This window comes from Canis aureus, chromosome 5 (assembly GCF_053574225.1).
Source record: "Canis aureus isolate CA01 chromosome 5, VMU_Caureus_v.1.0, whole genome shotgun sequence".
Taxonomy (NCBI): domain Eukaryota; kingdom Metazoa; phylum Chordata; class Mammalia; order Carnivora; family Canidae; genus Canis; species Canis aureus.
In genome coordinates, this window is record NC_135615.1 from 20,248,324 (window position 1) to 20,262,385 (window position 14,062).

Here is a 14,062-nt window from a genome sequence, read left to right on the forward strand (position 1 = left end):
ATTTGTATTTTATTTTGAGTATTATTGATAGCTATTTAAATAGACCTTATTTATTCTTTTGAAAATAACTTGCTGCATTATTTAGTATGATTTATTGTATGTCTTGGGACCAGAAAATGTTTCTGATGGGATTAATTTCAGTTTCATTATGAAAATAGATGAGATGCAGTGTGATACATTGGAAAGAGAGCCAGACTGTGAATCAAAAGTCATGAGTTTAATTCTTAGCTCATCCACTTACAATATAATATTGAGCAAGCTATTCATCATCTCAGAATTTTTAGTTATGTCATCCATAAAAATGGGGTAATGTCATAGAGACAGCTGTCTTTCAAGGTTGTGGGGTGAGGACTATCCTAAATGTAAATTTGCAGAAAGTATGATGTTATGGTGTGATTTAGAGCATTTTACTTAACAGGAAAGGTTTACAGGGACACATTTCTCCCATCAATTAGTCCGCACTTGTGGCATACGTGAATTTTACCTTCTCAGATGGTTTTCCACTCCAGCCATGTTCCCATTTTACAGGTCATGATCACAATTTTAATTTTCTAAGAAAGCTGGTTGGTGATTTATTTTTCAGTAGGAAAGGGCAAGTATGTAGAGAAAAATGTGTGTTTTGATATTCTTTATTCTTTAGTCTTCCCTTTGTAATGTTTAGAGGGTAACCCTTCATTTCTAGAGTGGACATACAAAAGGTTCCCTAAGCATAGCAACCTTGGGAAGTAAATAGCTTGATCACTGTCTTCTGATTATAAAATGGCCAGGAATATTTCTTCCTTTGTAATAGGTAGGTCTGCTTTAATGTGTTGACTTAGTTTTAAATATCAGTGACTATAAAGTCAGAAGCCCTTCTATATAGTTAACTTATTAGAAAAGTTAGATACCTTATGATTGATGTCTTTCAATATTAAGTTAAATTGGAGCCAGCTACAATTTATTGGGGGATGCATGTCACTAAAACGATGTTTTAAAGTCACTACATATTTTATAATGCACCTTTATTCTAATCGGCAGTGGATGAGAAGTTTAATGTTCTAGCTTATGCTTGATAGAAAGGCAAACTCTATCTAATTAACTAACACAACTAACACAACTTTGTTTTCCAAGGAAGTCAAAGTAAAAGTATAATGCACTTTTTTTTTTTCCTTGAGCATTTGCTCAAAATCTTGGTGGAGATAAAATCACCTTTAATTTCCAAGATAGCAGTTACTATTTGGATTGAATGTGATAGTTTTGTGTCATTCGGGCTTGGGACCACTGTGGATCAGTCTTGATTGAAGAATCAGGTGGGGCAGCCAGGTCTCCCTTGGCCTTCTTGGCAGGCCTCCAAAAGCTCAAACTAGGGTGGAGAGGTAGTGAAAGGTTTTGAGTCAGGTCAACAGGTTGTCCAGTTAGAGGGAAGTGTAGGAGCAGCTGTGCACTCATTCATATTTAACAACTTGCTCAGGAAAGAGGCAGCCCTGATTTGTCACATTTGCCGATGCCTGTGGTGTAAATACTACCACCTTGGCCAGTTTCAAGCTATCAATGTTTTAACAATTTAAGACAAATGATCATATCGAGCATCTTTTCTGACCACGATGGTATAAAACTTGATACTAATTGCTTGAAGAAAACTGGAAAATACCCAAATAGGGAATATTAATCAGTATGCTACTGAACAACCAATGGGTCAAGAAGAAATCAAATTAAGATTTGTTTTTCAGCCTAACGTTATATATCTTGAAAATGTTCTGTATGTCCTTGAGAAGAATGTATATTCTGCTGCTTTTGGATGGAATGTTCATTAAATTTCTGTTTATCTGGTCTAATGTGTCATTTAAGGCTGATGTTTCCTTACTGATTTTCTATCTGGATGGTCTATCCATTATTAAAGACCCCTATTATTATTGTATTGCTGTTTATTTCTCCCATTAAGTATGTTAATATTTGCTTTATATATTCAGGTGATTCTATGTTGGATGCATAAATATTAGAAATGTTTTATCTTCTTTTGGGTTCACCCTTTTATCATTATGTAATACTCGTATTTGTCTTTTATTACAGTCTTTAGTTTTTTTAAATTAATTTTTAAAAAGATTTATTTATTTATTTATTTATTTATTTATTTATTTATTTATGGGAGACACAGAGACACAGGTAGAGACACAGGCAGAGGGAGGAGCAGGCTCCCTGCAAGGACCCCAGTGTGAGACTCAATCCCAGGACCCTGGGATCATGCCCTGAGCCGAAGGCAGATGCTCAACCACTGAGCCACCCAGCCATCCCTATAGTCTTTGTTTTAAAGCCCACTTTGATATAAGCATAGCTATTCCTATTCCACTTTTCTTTTGGTTTACATTTGCATGGATACCTTTTTCCATCTTTTCACTTTCAATCTGTGTCATTCTTATGTCTAAAGTGAGTCTCTTGTAGACAGCATATAGACAGCTCTTGTTTTTCTTTTATCCATTTAGCCACTCTGTCTTTTAATTGGAGAATTTAGTCCATTTACATTTAAAGTATTTATTGCAGGTATGTACTTATTGCCATTTTTTTCATTATTTTCTGGAAGTTCCTAATAGTTTCTGTTTCTTTCTTCTCTTGCCCTCTTCCTTTGTGGTTTGATGACTTTCTTTAGTGGTATGCTTATAATCCTTTCTCTTTCTCTTTTGTGTATTTACTGTATTCTGTTTTTGCTTTGTGGTTACCATGAGGCTTACATATAAGAATTTCTCTATAAGTCTATTTTAAGTTGATAACAACCATTGTAAAGCTCAATATTGTTACTTTTCCCCCTCATATTATGTGTCTGATGTCTCATTTTACATCTTTTTATCTTTTTATATTGTGGATCCTTTGATTATTGTAATTGTAGTTATTTTTCTGTCTTTTAACTTTTATACAAGCTTTATAAGTGATTGATCTACTCCCTTTACTATATATTTACCTTTCCAGTGAGATTTATTCTTCTTTATTTGTTCTTGTTACTAATTCATGCTCTTTTTTTCAATGTTTAGTCCCTTTAATTTTTTTAAGGCTAGTTTAATGATGATGAACTCCTTTGGCTTTTGCTTTTTTGTAAAATTCTGTCTCTTTTTCAAGTCTGAACAATAACTCTTCAGGGTAGAATATTCTTGGTTGGATGTTATTTTTCTTTCAGCACTTTGAATGTATCATGCCATCTTCTGGTCTGTGAAGTTTCTGCTAAAAAATCTGCTTAGTCTTATGTGGGTTCCCTTGTACGTAGAAAGTTATTCTTGTCTTGCTGCTTTGAATATTCTTTCCATGTCTTTCACTTTTGACACTTTAATTATAATAGGTCTTCTTTTTTTTTTTTATAATAGGTCTTCATATGTGTTTCTTTGGGTTCCTCTTTTCTGGAAATCTCTAGGCATCTTGGATCTGTATGTCTGTTTCATTCCATGGGTTAGGGAAGTTTTTAAACATTTTTTTTAAAGACTTCTGCCCCTTTCTGTCTTTTCCTTATGGGAGCCAAATGATATGAACAGTAGCCCTTTTGATGCTGTGCCATAGGTCGCTTAAGCTATGTTCACTTTTTAAAAAAAATTCTTTACTCTTTTTGTTGCTCTGATTGGGTGAGTTCCACTGCCTTGTCCCTGAGTTGAATGATCCTTTGTTCTGCTTCATCTGGTCTGTTGTGGAACCCCTCTAGGATATTTTTCAGTCCAGTGATTATATTCTACAGTTCCATGACTTCTATTTAGTGCTTTCTTATATTTTCTCTCTTTTGAAGTTCTTGCTATGTCTATCCATTCATCTCCCCAATTCTGTGAGCATCTTTGTGACCATTACTTTCAACTTTTTTTCCAGGTAAGTTACTTATCTCCATTTCATTAAGGTTTTTTTTTTTTTTTTTCCTGAGGCTTTCTGTTCTTTCATGTGGAACACATTCCTCTGTGTTGATTTCTGTAAAATAGATGGAACAATCACCTCACCCAGTCTTAAAGGAGTGGCTTTGTGTAAAATATGAAGCTTGTGTCTCAACCCCGCCCCAGCTCTTGGTTGTATCTCAAACCTTTGTGCTTGCCTAAGCAGACTGTTGTAGTTTTCATCACCTCCAGTAGTTAAGTATGTGCCAGTACTTGTCAGTGTCCCAAAGTGGAGGATCTCAGTGCCTAGGTTCTCGCTGGAAGCCAGAACCTCAGGCATCAGCTTTTTAAAGTATGCCAATATATATACGGTCCTGTGGGACTGTAAGCCTAAACCCTACCAGCCACCAAAATTAGGTGATCTGGAGGTGTTCCATGGATGGCAGTAGCAAAAATCAGAGCCCCAGATAAATGTAATAAACCTTTTCTGGGTGACACAGGCAAGCTAGAGCAAAGCAGAGAGAGTACCAAGATGTGTCCACAGCCTGCATTCTTTGAAAGAATCTCTGTAGGCCATAAATGTGTGCCAAATCTGAAGGCTGCCCCTCAGATGATAGCTCCAGGACAAGTAAAAAGAGGCCTCCTTCGCAGAAAGACTATGTGATGTGCTTCAGATCACTGTTTGTGTGGTGTCCTGTGGGTGATAGCCTGCCAAGAACTGTCAGACTGATTGCCATAGTCCCATGGGACTCAAAAAGGCAAGCCCCTCCAGTGACCAGAGTCAGGTGATTGGGAGGTGTCACCTGGGTGGCAGCCACAAATACTGGGGTACCAGACAAAATGACCAGGGTACCAGGCATGGAAAGCTCCCCTCCAAAAGATGCTGGTGCTCTGGAGGACAGCAGAGTATGAGTGTGAACACAGCACCTGTTGTCAAGGACTCTGGAAAGGATTACAGTCAGCCCTCAGGTACATGTTCAGTTAGAAGCCTGCCTCTCAGGCCATAGTTATGATGATTAGCTAATAGGTTTCCTTCACTAAAGACCAAGTTCCTGAACCACTGAGGATGGTCACTGCTTCCGAATTCTTTCTCTGTTACAGTCCTGTGGGAACCATGAGAGATCGCTCTCATCACCAGAGCCAGGTCACGTAGATGTATACCCTAACAACAGTCACAAAAATTGGGGTGCTAGACAGGGATGTGAGCATCTTTTTGCGGACACTTATTATTACAGTCCCATGGAACCAGGACTGCAAGCTCCCCTGGCCTCTAGAGCTAGGCAGTCAAGGTAGCAGCTGCAGAAATCAGGGCATCATATGCCTAAAAGTTCCTTTATGGGATATACTGCTTTAATGGAGCACAGCAGAGGGAGCATGAAGACGGCATCCGTCAGCCTCCATCCCGGAGAATGGTCCTGCAGGCTTCTAGATGTGTGTGTTAAATTAGATACCTGCCTCCTTAGCCTGGTGTTTTTATGTAAGTAGGGAACCTCTACTTTAAGTTTCGAGTAGTCAGCTGCCATTGAGTTGGGTCCTGGGGTGGGTGAGTCCAAGCACACAAGTGCTTGAAGAACAGTTTGTCAGATTGCTTCATTCTCGTGGGTCTTGGGCATAAGGCCCACTGGTTTTCAAAGTTAGAATTTTAAGGGCTCATCTTACCAAGGGTATGTCTTGAAAGTTGAAATGCACATGAGATTCAAACCCTTTGCTTCTCAGGGAGAATCTCTGGGTTTTGAGTTCCCTGCTAGTTGTGGGCCACTGCATTGGGGGTGGGGTTTATGGAGAGATTGTGTCTCAGCCTTTCCTACCTACTATGACGTTTCCTTCTCATTTGCTTAACATGTAGTTGTTACCCAGCCAGCCTTTAGTTTTGCTTTTGTGTGTGTGTGTGTGTGTGTGTGTGTGTGTGTGTTTTTAAAGGGAAATCGTTGCATATGTAGCTGCAGACTCAGTGTGTCCGAGGTGAGTTTAGGATCTATCTGTGTCACCATCTCGAACCAGAACTGTCCTATATTTTAACTGCACATTCAAAGCTAGCAATGTTGGATCTCTCTGAACACATCTCCCTCTGATTCTGACCTCTATTTCTTCTTGAGAGAGCTTTGTAGTTAGTGCCTTTCAACAAATATGTCCATTGTGTGTAAGTTGTCAAATTTTTTTGGCAGAAAGTTGTTGTAATACTTTTATGTCTGTAGGACTGTGAGTCCTGCAATCTGTCATTGGTCTCATCTTGGTCATTTGTGTCTGTTTTTCACCTGAGCAATGTGATAATAAGTCTATCAATTTTATTTTTATTTTTTATTTTTTTTAAAGATTTTATTTATTCAGAAGAGATGCAGAGAGAGCGAGAGAGGCAGAGGCAGAGGGAAAAGCAGGCTCGCTGCAGAGCAGGGAGCCTGATGTGGGGCTCAATCCTAGGACCCAGAATCATGACCTAAGCTGCAGGCAGACGCTTAGCTGACTAAGCCACTCAGGCACCCTATTAATTATATTTTTAAAACAAACCCACTTTTAATTAGTTCTACTATGGTAGATCTTTTCTCACCTTTTACTTTTGTTTGCTTATATGAAATGTTTATTTTGTAAATAATATGTGATTGGTTCCTGCTTATTGAAAATCCAAGATGACTTTCTCTGCCTTTTAATTGGTATGTTTACATTATTTACATTTAATATGATTATTCATATGGTTGGATTTAAATCTACTATCATGTTATTTGTTTTCTATTTGCCTACTCTTTGTTCCTTTTCCTTTTCCTGCCTTCTTTTGGTTGTTATTTTATGATTACATCATCACTTTTTATGGCTTTGTTGTTACTGATTGCTTTAAGTGAACACTACAGTTTTACCCTAAATAAAATGAATTGCATGGGTTCACTTATACGTTTTGTTGTTGTTTTTTTAATAGTGTAGTACTGTCCATGTATTTTCTCTTCCTTATGACTTCCTGAATAACTTTGTCTTTTCTCTAGCTTACCTTAATGTAAGAATACAGCATAGAATACATACAAATTAACATACAAAATATGTGTTAATTTGCTATTTATGTTATTGGTAAGGCTTCTGGTCCATAGTAGACTATTGGTAATTACATTTTTGCAGAGTCAAAAGTTATATGTGACTTTTCGACTGCACAAAGGGTGAGGACCACTAACCCCTGTGTTGTTTGAAGGTCAACTGTTTACATTTTAATTGTCATCACAATCTGCTTTCAAATGCTTTATATCATCCCCTTTCTGGCCTTTGTTCTATAGTTGTCAGGGGTTCATTCTACATATGTTATAAACTGTCCAATATATTATTATTATATTTACTTTAAATAGTAGGGGTGCCTACTTCTCCCTCTGCCTCTGTGTTCCCTCTCACTCTCTCTCAAGTAAATAAATGAAATCTTAAAAAAATTATTTATTAGATGTAGAAAAAGAAGAAGATTTTTGTATATATTTACATATTTGCCATTTCTAGTGTTCTTTGTTACTTTGTATCGATCTGGATTTACTCTGGTTTCCTTTTTCTTCTGCTGGAAGGACTCCTTTAGCATTCCTTGTACTGCAAATGTGCTGGTATGAATTTTTTCAGCCTTTGTGTGTCTGAAAAAGTCCTTGTTTTACCCTCATTTTTTGAAAGATTTGCTAACTATGGAAATCTAAATTGACAATCCCCCTAAATCATGTTCCTTATTTTAATGGTATTGTTCCATGCCTTCTATTTTGTGTTGTTTCTGACAAGTCTGCTGTAATCTTATTTTGTTTCTATGTATATCATATGTCTCTTTTCTCTATTTAAAAAATATATATATTTATTTTATCTATTTATTTGAGAGAGAGAGAGAGAGAGAGAGAGAGTGAGCACAAGTGGGGCAGGGGAGGGGCAGAGGGAGAGGGACAAACAGACTCTTCACTGAGCAGGGAGTCCTACATGGGCCTCCATCCCAGGACCCCAGGATTGTGACCTGAGCTGAAGGCAGATGCTTAACTGAGCCACCCAGGCACCCCTCTTTTGTCTTAACTACTTTTAAGATTTTTTCTTTATCACTGGTTAAAGAAATTTTATCATTCTGTGTCTTAGTAGTTTAGATAGATAGGAAGATTGATGATTGATTGATTTAGAGACTGTGCTCACACAAGTTGTGGAAGGGCAGAGGAAGAGGGAAAGCAAAAAATCCTCAAGCAGACTCCCCACTGAAAGGGGAGCCCTACTTGGGGCTCGATATGCGGACTCTGAGATTATGACCTGAGTTGAAATCATGCATCTGGGTGCTTAACTGATTCAGCCACCCAGGCACTGCTAGTGTGTATGTGTGTGTGTGTGTGTGTGTGTGTGTGTGTGTTTTAATGTCTCTTGTATTTTCACTTTGTTGAGCTTTTGGGATCTGTGGATTTATAGTTCTTATTTGGAAAATTTGCCACCTTAATTTTTTGAAAAAGTTTTTTGTCTTCCCTGTCTTTCTAGGGTCATAATATCCCATACATTAGACCACTTGAGATTATCTTACAGCTGAATGATTGTAACTTTTTGACTCAATCTTTTATTTCCTTTTATGTCTCATTTTCAGTAGTTTCTACTGCTCTGTCTTCAAGTCACTAATCTTACTATCTTAGCTATGCATCATAAGCAATTAAATTTTCTTTTCATCTTATAAATAGCATTTAAAGAAAACTTCAAACTGACGGACTTAGTTTTTATAAGAGGATATTAATTTCATACTTACTGTAGTTTTATGTTTTATCTTGATAACTTCAAATACAGTTGCAGTTCTCATTGATTTAATTAGAAGATATTTGTATTTGGCTTCTCTCTTCAATTCTCTTTCATTGAGTTTTGTGAGATAGCATTACCTTTGTTACTTTGCCTGATAGACCCTGGTACACCTAGTGTCCTGTTTTGAATATGATCAAATGACTAAAAACCACCTTGCTGATAGACAAGGCCTCCTCCGGGACAGGCAGAGGCCGGGAGGGCCCAGGACAGCAAGGACGCTCCTGCCCCGAGCTGAGCAGATCAGCGGCCCCGCCCCGGAGCCTCCAGGCCCTGCAGACGGAGTTCCTGCCAGAGCTGAATCCAGGTTTCCAGAGCTGCCCCGCCACTGGGGCTGTTCCTCCTGCGGCCTCACGGGGTAAACAACCCCCACTGAGCCCTGCACCAGGCAGGGGCACAGCAGCTCCCCCAACTGCTAACACCTGAAAATCAGCACAACAGGCCCCTCCCCCAGAACACCAGCTAGACTGACAACTTCCAGGAGAAGACAAGGGACTTAAAGAACACAGAATCAGAAGATACTCCCCTGTGGTTCTTTTTTTTTTTTTTTTGGTTTTTTTTTTGTTGTTGTTGTTGTTTTTTTGTTTTTTTGTTTTTTTGTTTTGTTTTGTCTTTTTGATTTGTTTCCTTCCCCCACCCCCCCTTTTTTTTCTCCTTTCTTTTTCTTTCTCTTTTTCTTCTTTTTTTTTCTTTCGTTTTTTTTTTCTCTTCCCTTTTTTTTCTCTTTCTCTTTTCTTTCCTTCTTTCTCTCCTCTCTTTTTCTCTTTTTCCCAATACAACTTGCTTTTGGCCACTCTGCACTGAGCAAAATGACTAGAAGGAAAACCTCACCTCAAAAGAAAGAATCAGAAACAGTCCTCTCTCCCACAGAGTTACAAAATCTGGATTACAATTCAATGTCAGAAAGCCAATTCAGAAGCACTATTATACAGCTACTGGTGGCTCTAGAAAAAAGTATAAAGGACTCAAGAGACTTCATGACTGCAGAATTTAGAGCTAATCAGGCAGAAATTAAAAATCAATTGAATGAGATGCAATCCAAACTAGAAGTCCTAACGACGAGGGTTAACGAGGTGGAAGAACGAGTGAGTGACATAGAAGACAAGTTGATAGCAAAGAGGGAAACTGAGGAAAAAAGAGACAAACAATTAAAAGACCATGAAGATAGATTAAGGGAAATAAACGACAGCCTGAGGAAGAAAAACCTACGTTTAATTGGGGTTCCCGAGGGCGCCGAAAGGGACAGAGGGCCAGAATATGTATTTGAACAAATTCTAGCTGAAAACTTTCCTAATCTGGGAAGGGAAACAGGCATTCAGATCCAGGAAATAGAGAGATCCCCCCCTAAAATCAATAAAAACCGTTCAACACCTCGACATTTAATAGTGAAGCTTGCAAATTCCAAAGATAAGGAGAAGATCCTTAAAGCAGCAAGAGACAAGAAATCCCTGACTTTTATGGGGAGGAGTATTAGGGTAACAGCAGACCTCTCCACAGAGACCTGGCAGGCCAGAAAGGGCTGGCAGGATATATTCAGGGTCCTAAATGAGAAGAACATGCAACCAAGAATACTTTATCCAGCAAGGCTCTCATTCAAAATGGAAGGAGAGATAAAGAGCTTCCAAGACAGGCAGCAACTAAAAGAATATGTGACCTCCAAACCAGCTCTGCAAGAAATTTTAAGGGGGACTCTTAAAATTCCCCTTTAAGAAGAAGTTCAGTGGAACAGTCCACAAAAACAAAGACTGAATAGATATCATGATGACACTAAACTCATATCTCTCAATAGTAACTCTGAATGTGAATGGGCTTAATGACCCCATCAAAAGGCGCAGGGTTTCAGACTGGATAAAAAAGCAGGACCCATCTATTTGCTGTCTACAAGAGACTCATTTTAGACAGAAGGACACCTACAGCCTGAAAATAAAAGTTTGGAGAACCATTTACCATTCGAATGGTCCTCAAAAGAAAGCAGGGGTAGCCATCCTTATATCAGATAAACTAAAATTTACCCCAAAGACTGTAGTGAGAGATGAAGAGGGACACTATATCATACTTAAAGGATCTATTCAACAAGAGGACTTAACAATCCTCAATATATATGCTCCGAATGTGGGAGCTGCCAAATATATAAATCAATTATTAACCAAAGTGAAGAAATACTTAGATAATAATACACTTATACTTGGTGACTTCAATCTAGCTCTTTCTATACTCGATAGGTCTTCTAAGCACAACATCTCCAAAGAAACGAGAGCTTTAAATGATACACTGGACCAGATGGATTTCACAGATATCTACAGAACTTTACATCCAAACTCAACTGAATACACATTCTCCTCAAGCGCACATGGAACTTTCTCCAGAATAGACCACATATTGGGACACAAATCGGGTCTGAACTGATACCAAAAGATTGGGATTGTCCCCTGCATATTCTCGGACCATAATGCCTTGAAATTAGAACTAAATCACAACAAGAAGTTTGGAAGGACCTCAAACACGTGGAGGTTAAGGACCATCCTGCTAAAAGATAAAAGGGTCAACCAGGAAATTAAGGAAGAATTAAAAAGATTCATGGAAACTAATGAGAATGAAGATACAACCGTTCAAAATCTTTGGGATGCAGCAAAAGCAGTCCTAAGGGGGAAATACATCGCAATACAAGCATCCATTCAAAAACTGGAAAGACTCCAAACAGGAGAGAATAGGCACAGTGTCATGTCTCTGTTAAAGAGCCAGAAATTGAGAGAGCCTTGGGTAGGTTGCTGAATGTGTATTTCTCCTTCTCTCTCTCTCTCGATTAACAATGTCTTGCAGAGTCTCTGGGTATCTCCTACCATGTGGAAACAGGTCAATATTTACTCCAGCTAGGAAGTGTCACACTTTAGACAAAGCTTTGGAGGTAGAGTATATAGATATCTCAGGCTACTTGGCATACTGGGACAAGTCTTACCTATGGGAGTGAGGAAAATCTATTAAGGTTGGAGGACTATATACAAGTTAAACTATTTTTAACTTCTCCTGTGATAGCTTTTTGCTTTGCTTCTCCTTTGGTAGATAACAGCCTTTAAGATTTTCAGATTTTCTTAGCTGGGCCAACAGCAGTCAGGGGAAATATATATATATTTTTTATTTTGGCAGCACCATTGAAAAGAGAGATACCCACAAGGTAGGTAAACTTCAGAGGGAGAGGAGTTGCTTGATGACCTTCCTAACCTATAACAAATATCTCTTTCAGAACTAAGCTTTGGAGGGTCTGCATTTTGCTGGATGGAGATGGGGGAGTGATTTCTAACAGGATTTTTCATAGCCCTCTCCCTTCTTCACCCACCCCACCACACATCATCTTCTCCATGCAGAGCCTTTGTCTCAAGTAGTAAGCAACGAATGACTAAGATACTAATTGGAAGAAAATTTAAGGTTTTTTTTTCACACAAAGGAATATTGCGTTTTATTTTCTTATTGTTTTTCAAATTTTAAAAAGATTTTATTTATTTGAAGAAGAGTGTGTGTGTGTGTGTATGTGTGTGAGAGAGAAAGAGAGAAAGAGAGAGAGAGAGGGAGAGACTGAAAGCACAAGTCGTGGGGGATGGGGGAGCAGATGGAGAGGGAGAAGCAGGCTGTCCGCTGAGCAGGGATCCTGACGTGGGGCTTGATCTAGGATCATGACCTGAGCTAAAGGCAGGCAGATACTTAGCCAACTGAGCCATCCAGGGGCCCCAGTACTTGCATTTTAAATGATAACCCTTAAAGTTAGTCTTTTTATGATTAAAGAAATTAATACTTACAAATGGAATTTCAGGTAGAAGGAGATTTACTGGGGACTGGGATTCTGCAAAACCTATAGGTTTTTTATGCCAATATACATCTCTCTTAACTTAATCTGTTTTTTTAGTGTACTATTCAGAATTAAAATTTAAGATGATTATTTTAGGACATTTTATCCATATATCCCAAGGTAAATCAATCAACTTAGAGCATAAAAAAGTGATAAACTGTATATTTATGGTAAACATCTATAAAATATATTTGTCAGTGAGTTATAACGAAATGAAATGGCTGTAAGATATGAATGCGAATTGGGGTGCTGTCATGGTTTATTTGTAATACCAGACTTGACTTATAGTATGCACAAATTATACATTCCTGAATCAACATAATAATTCTTTCCAAATTTATGGTCCGAGAGGTTTGGAAAAGGGTATGATATTAACTTGTTTCTATATTACCTTATTTCAGAAAAGATTTAGAGAGCTAAAATGAGCAGATTCTAAAAGTGTCCTTTAGAACACCTATATGTATGTTTAGCAATATGTGGGATCTCTGTTTTCTAATTTTACTGATGTTTGACTTTTAGGTATTTAGAGAGTGACTATCTTCAGATTATCAGAAATATACAGAACTGTCCATGGAAACGACAAGAAGAAGAATATGAGAATTTTAGGTAAAAAAAAATCACTTCATAAATATTACGGGATTTAAAAAAATGTCTTGTGTATTTGCTTTGTATGGGAAATAACATGTCATGAGAAAGAAGAGTAGAAGGGGCCACCTGACAATCAGATTGATTGACTTCTCAGATCCCCTTCCTGAGACCCAGGGTATTCTATCCCCATCTCTTATATAGAAATGTAATTCTGCTATTGGAATTCATGACAGAAAAACCTTAAGTTCAAAAAAGAAATTTTTGTTGTACTGTTAATTATATTTTAGAGGACATTGGTGCTTCTTTATACCATTTGTATTTGGTATTTACTTATTTTTGTAAATAAAATATGTTAGCATTCAGGAGTGCTTGGAAAACATAGAGTGAAAATGTCATCCACGGTCCCGTCACTTCTGGACAAAAACTGTGTTCCTCTCCATGTTTTTCCTTCCAGTTTTCTTGTTGGCATTTAAACACCAGCATTAAAAAAAAAATAAGATAAACACCAGCATCATTCAGGACTGTGAGTGGTTACAGCTGATAATCTGGAGAGGAGCCATCAACCAGACAAGACCAGGTTATCGGTTGATGATTATAGAACTGTTCTGTCCGTGGATAACTTGGATCCCATCTAGACAGAGGGAAATTGCATCAAAGCACGATGCAGCAAGGGGTGCATAGACATTTACCTGGTACCCCTTACTCCCAGCCCTATGGCACAGCTAGGCCATTTGTCTCTGTGCTTGCCTGGTCTACATGGCTCTGCTTCTCTTGGCCACACTCTCATTCTTTGTTCTGCTTTTAACACAGGTTTTGTCCGGGGCCAAGTTATTATGTTACAGTCCAGAAATATGTTTTTATCTTTACTGGTTCATATTTTCAGACTGTAAGCCTTCAGCCTTTTGAAGACCTTCTGAAAGAGCCAGTTTTCCCCTGAGATTCTCTACAGAAGTATCTGCTACTTGTCTTTCTTTACTGTGGGAAGGAAGTGCTTCTTATTTACACAGTGCTGTGGCTTTGCCTGCCCCACTTTCACTTACTTTATGCTCAGGTCATTGGA

At 38.2% G+C, this 14,062-nt stretch overlaps 1 protein-coding gene across 1 annotated transcript in view; it reads left to right on the top strand.

The window, feature by feature from the left end:
• Positions 1-14,062, top strand: part of ST8SIA6 (ST8 alpha-N-acetyl-neuraminide alpha-2,8-sialyltransferase 6) — a 140,377-nt gene that overhangs the window by 86,615 nt on the left and 39,700 nt on the right. The window contains exon 3 of the mRNA XM_077897052.1: positions 12,934-13,020. Within this exon, the coding sequence (XP_077753178.1) occupies positions 12,934-13,020 (87 nt within the window). The remainder of the gene's footprint in view (positions 1-12,933; positions 13,021-14,062) is intronic.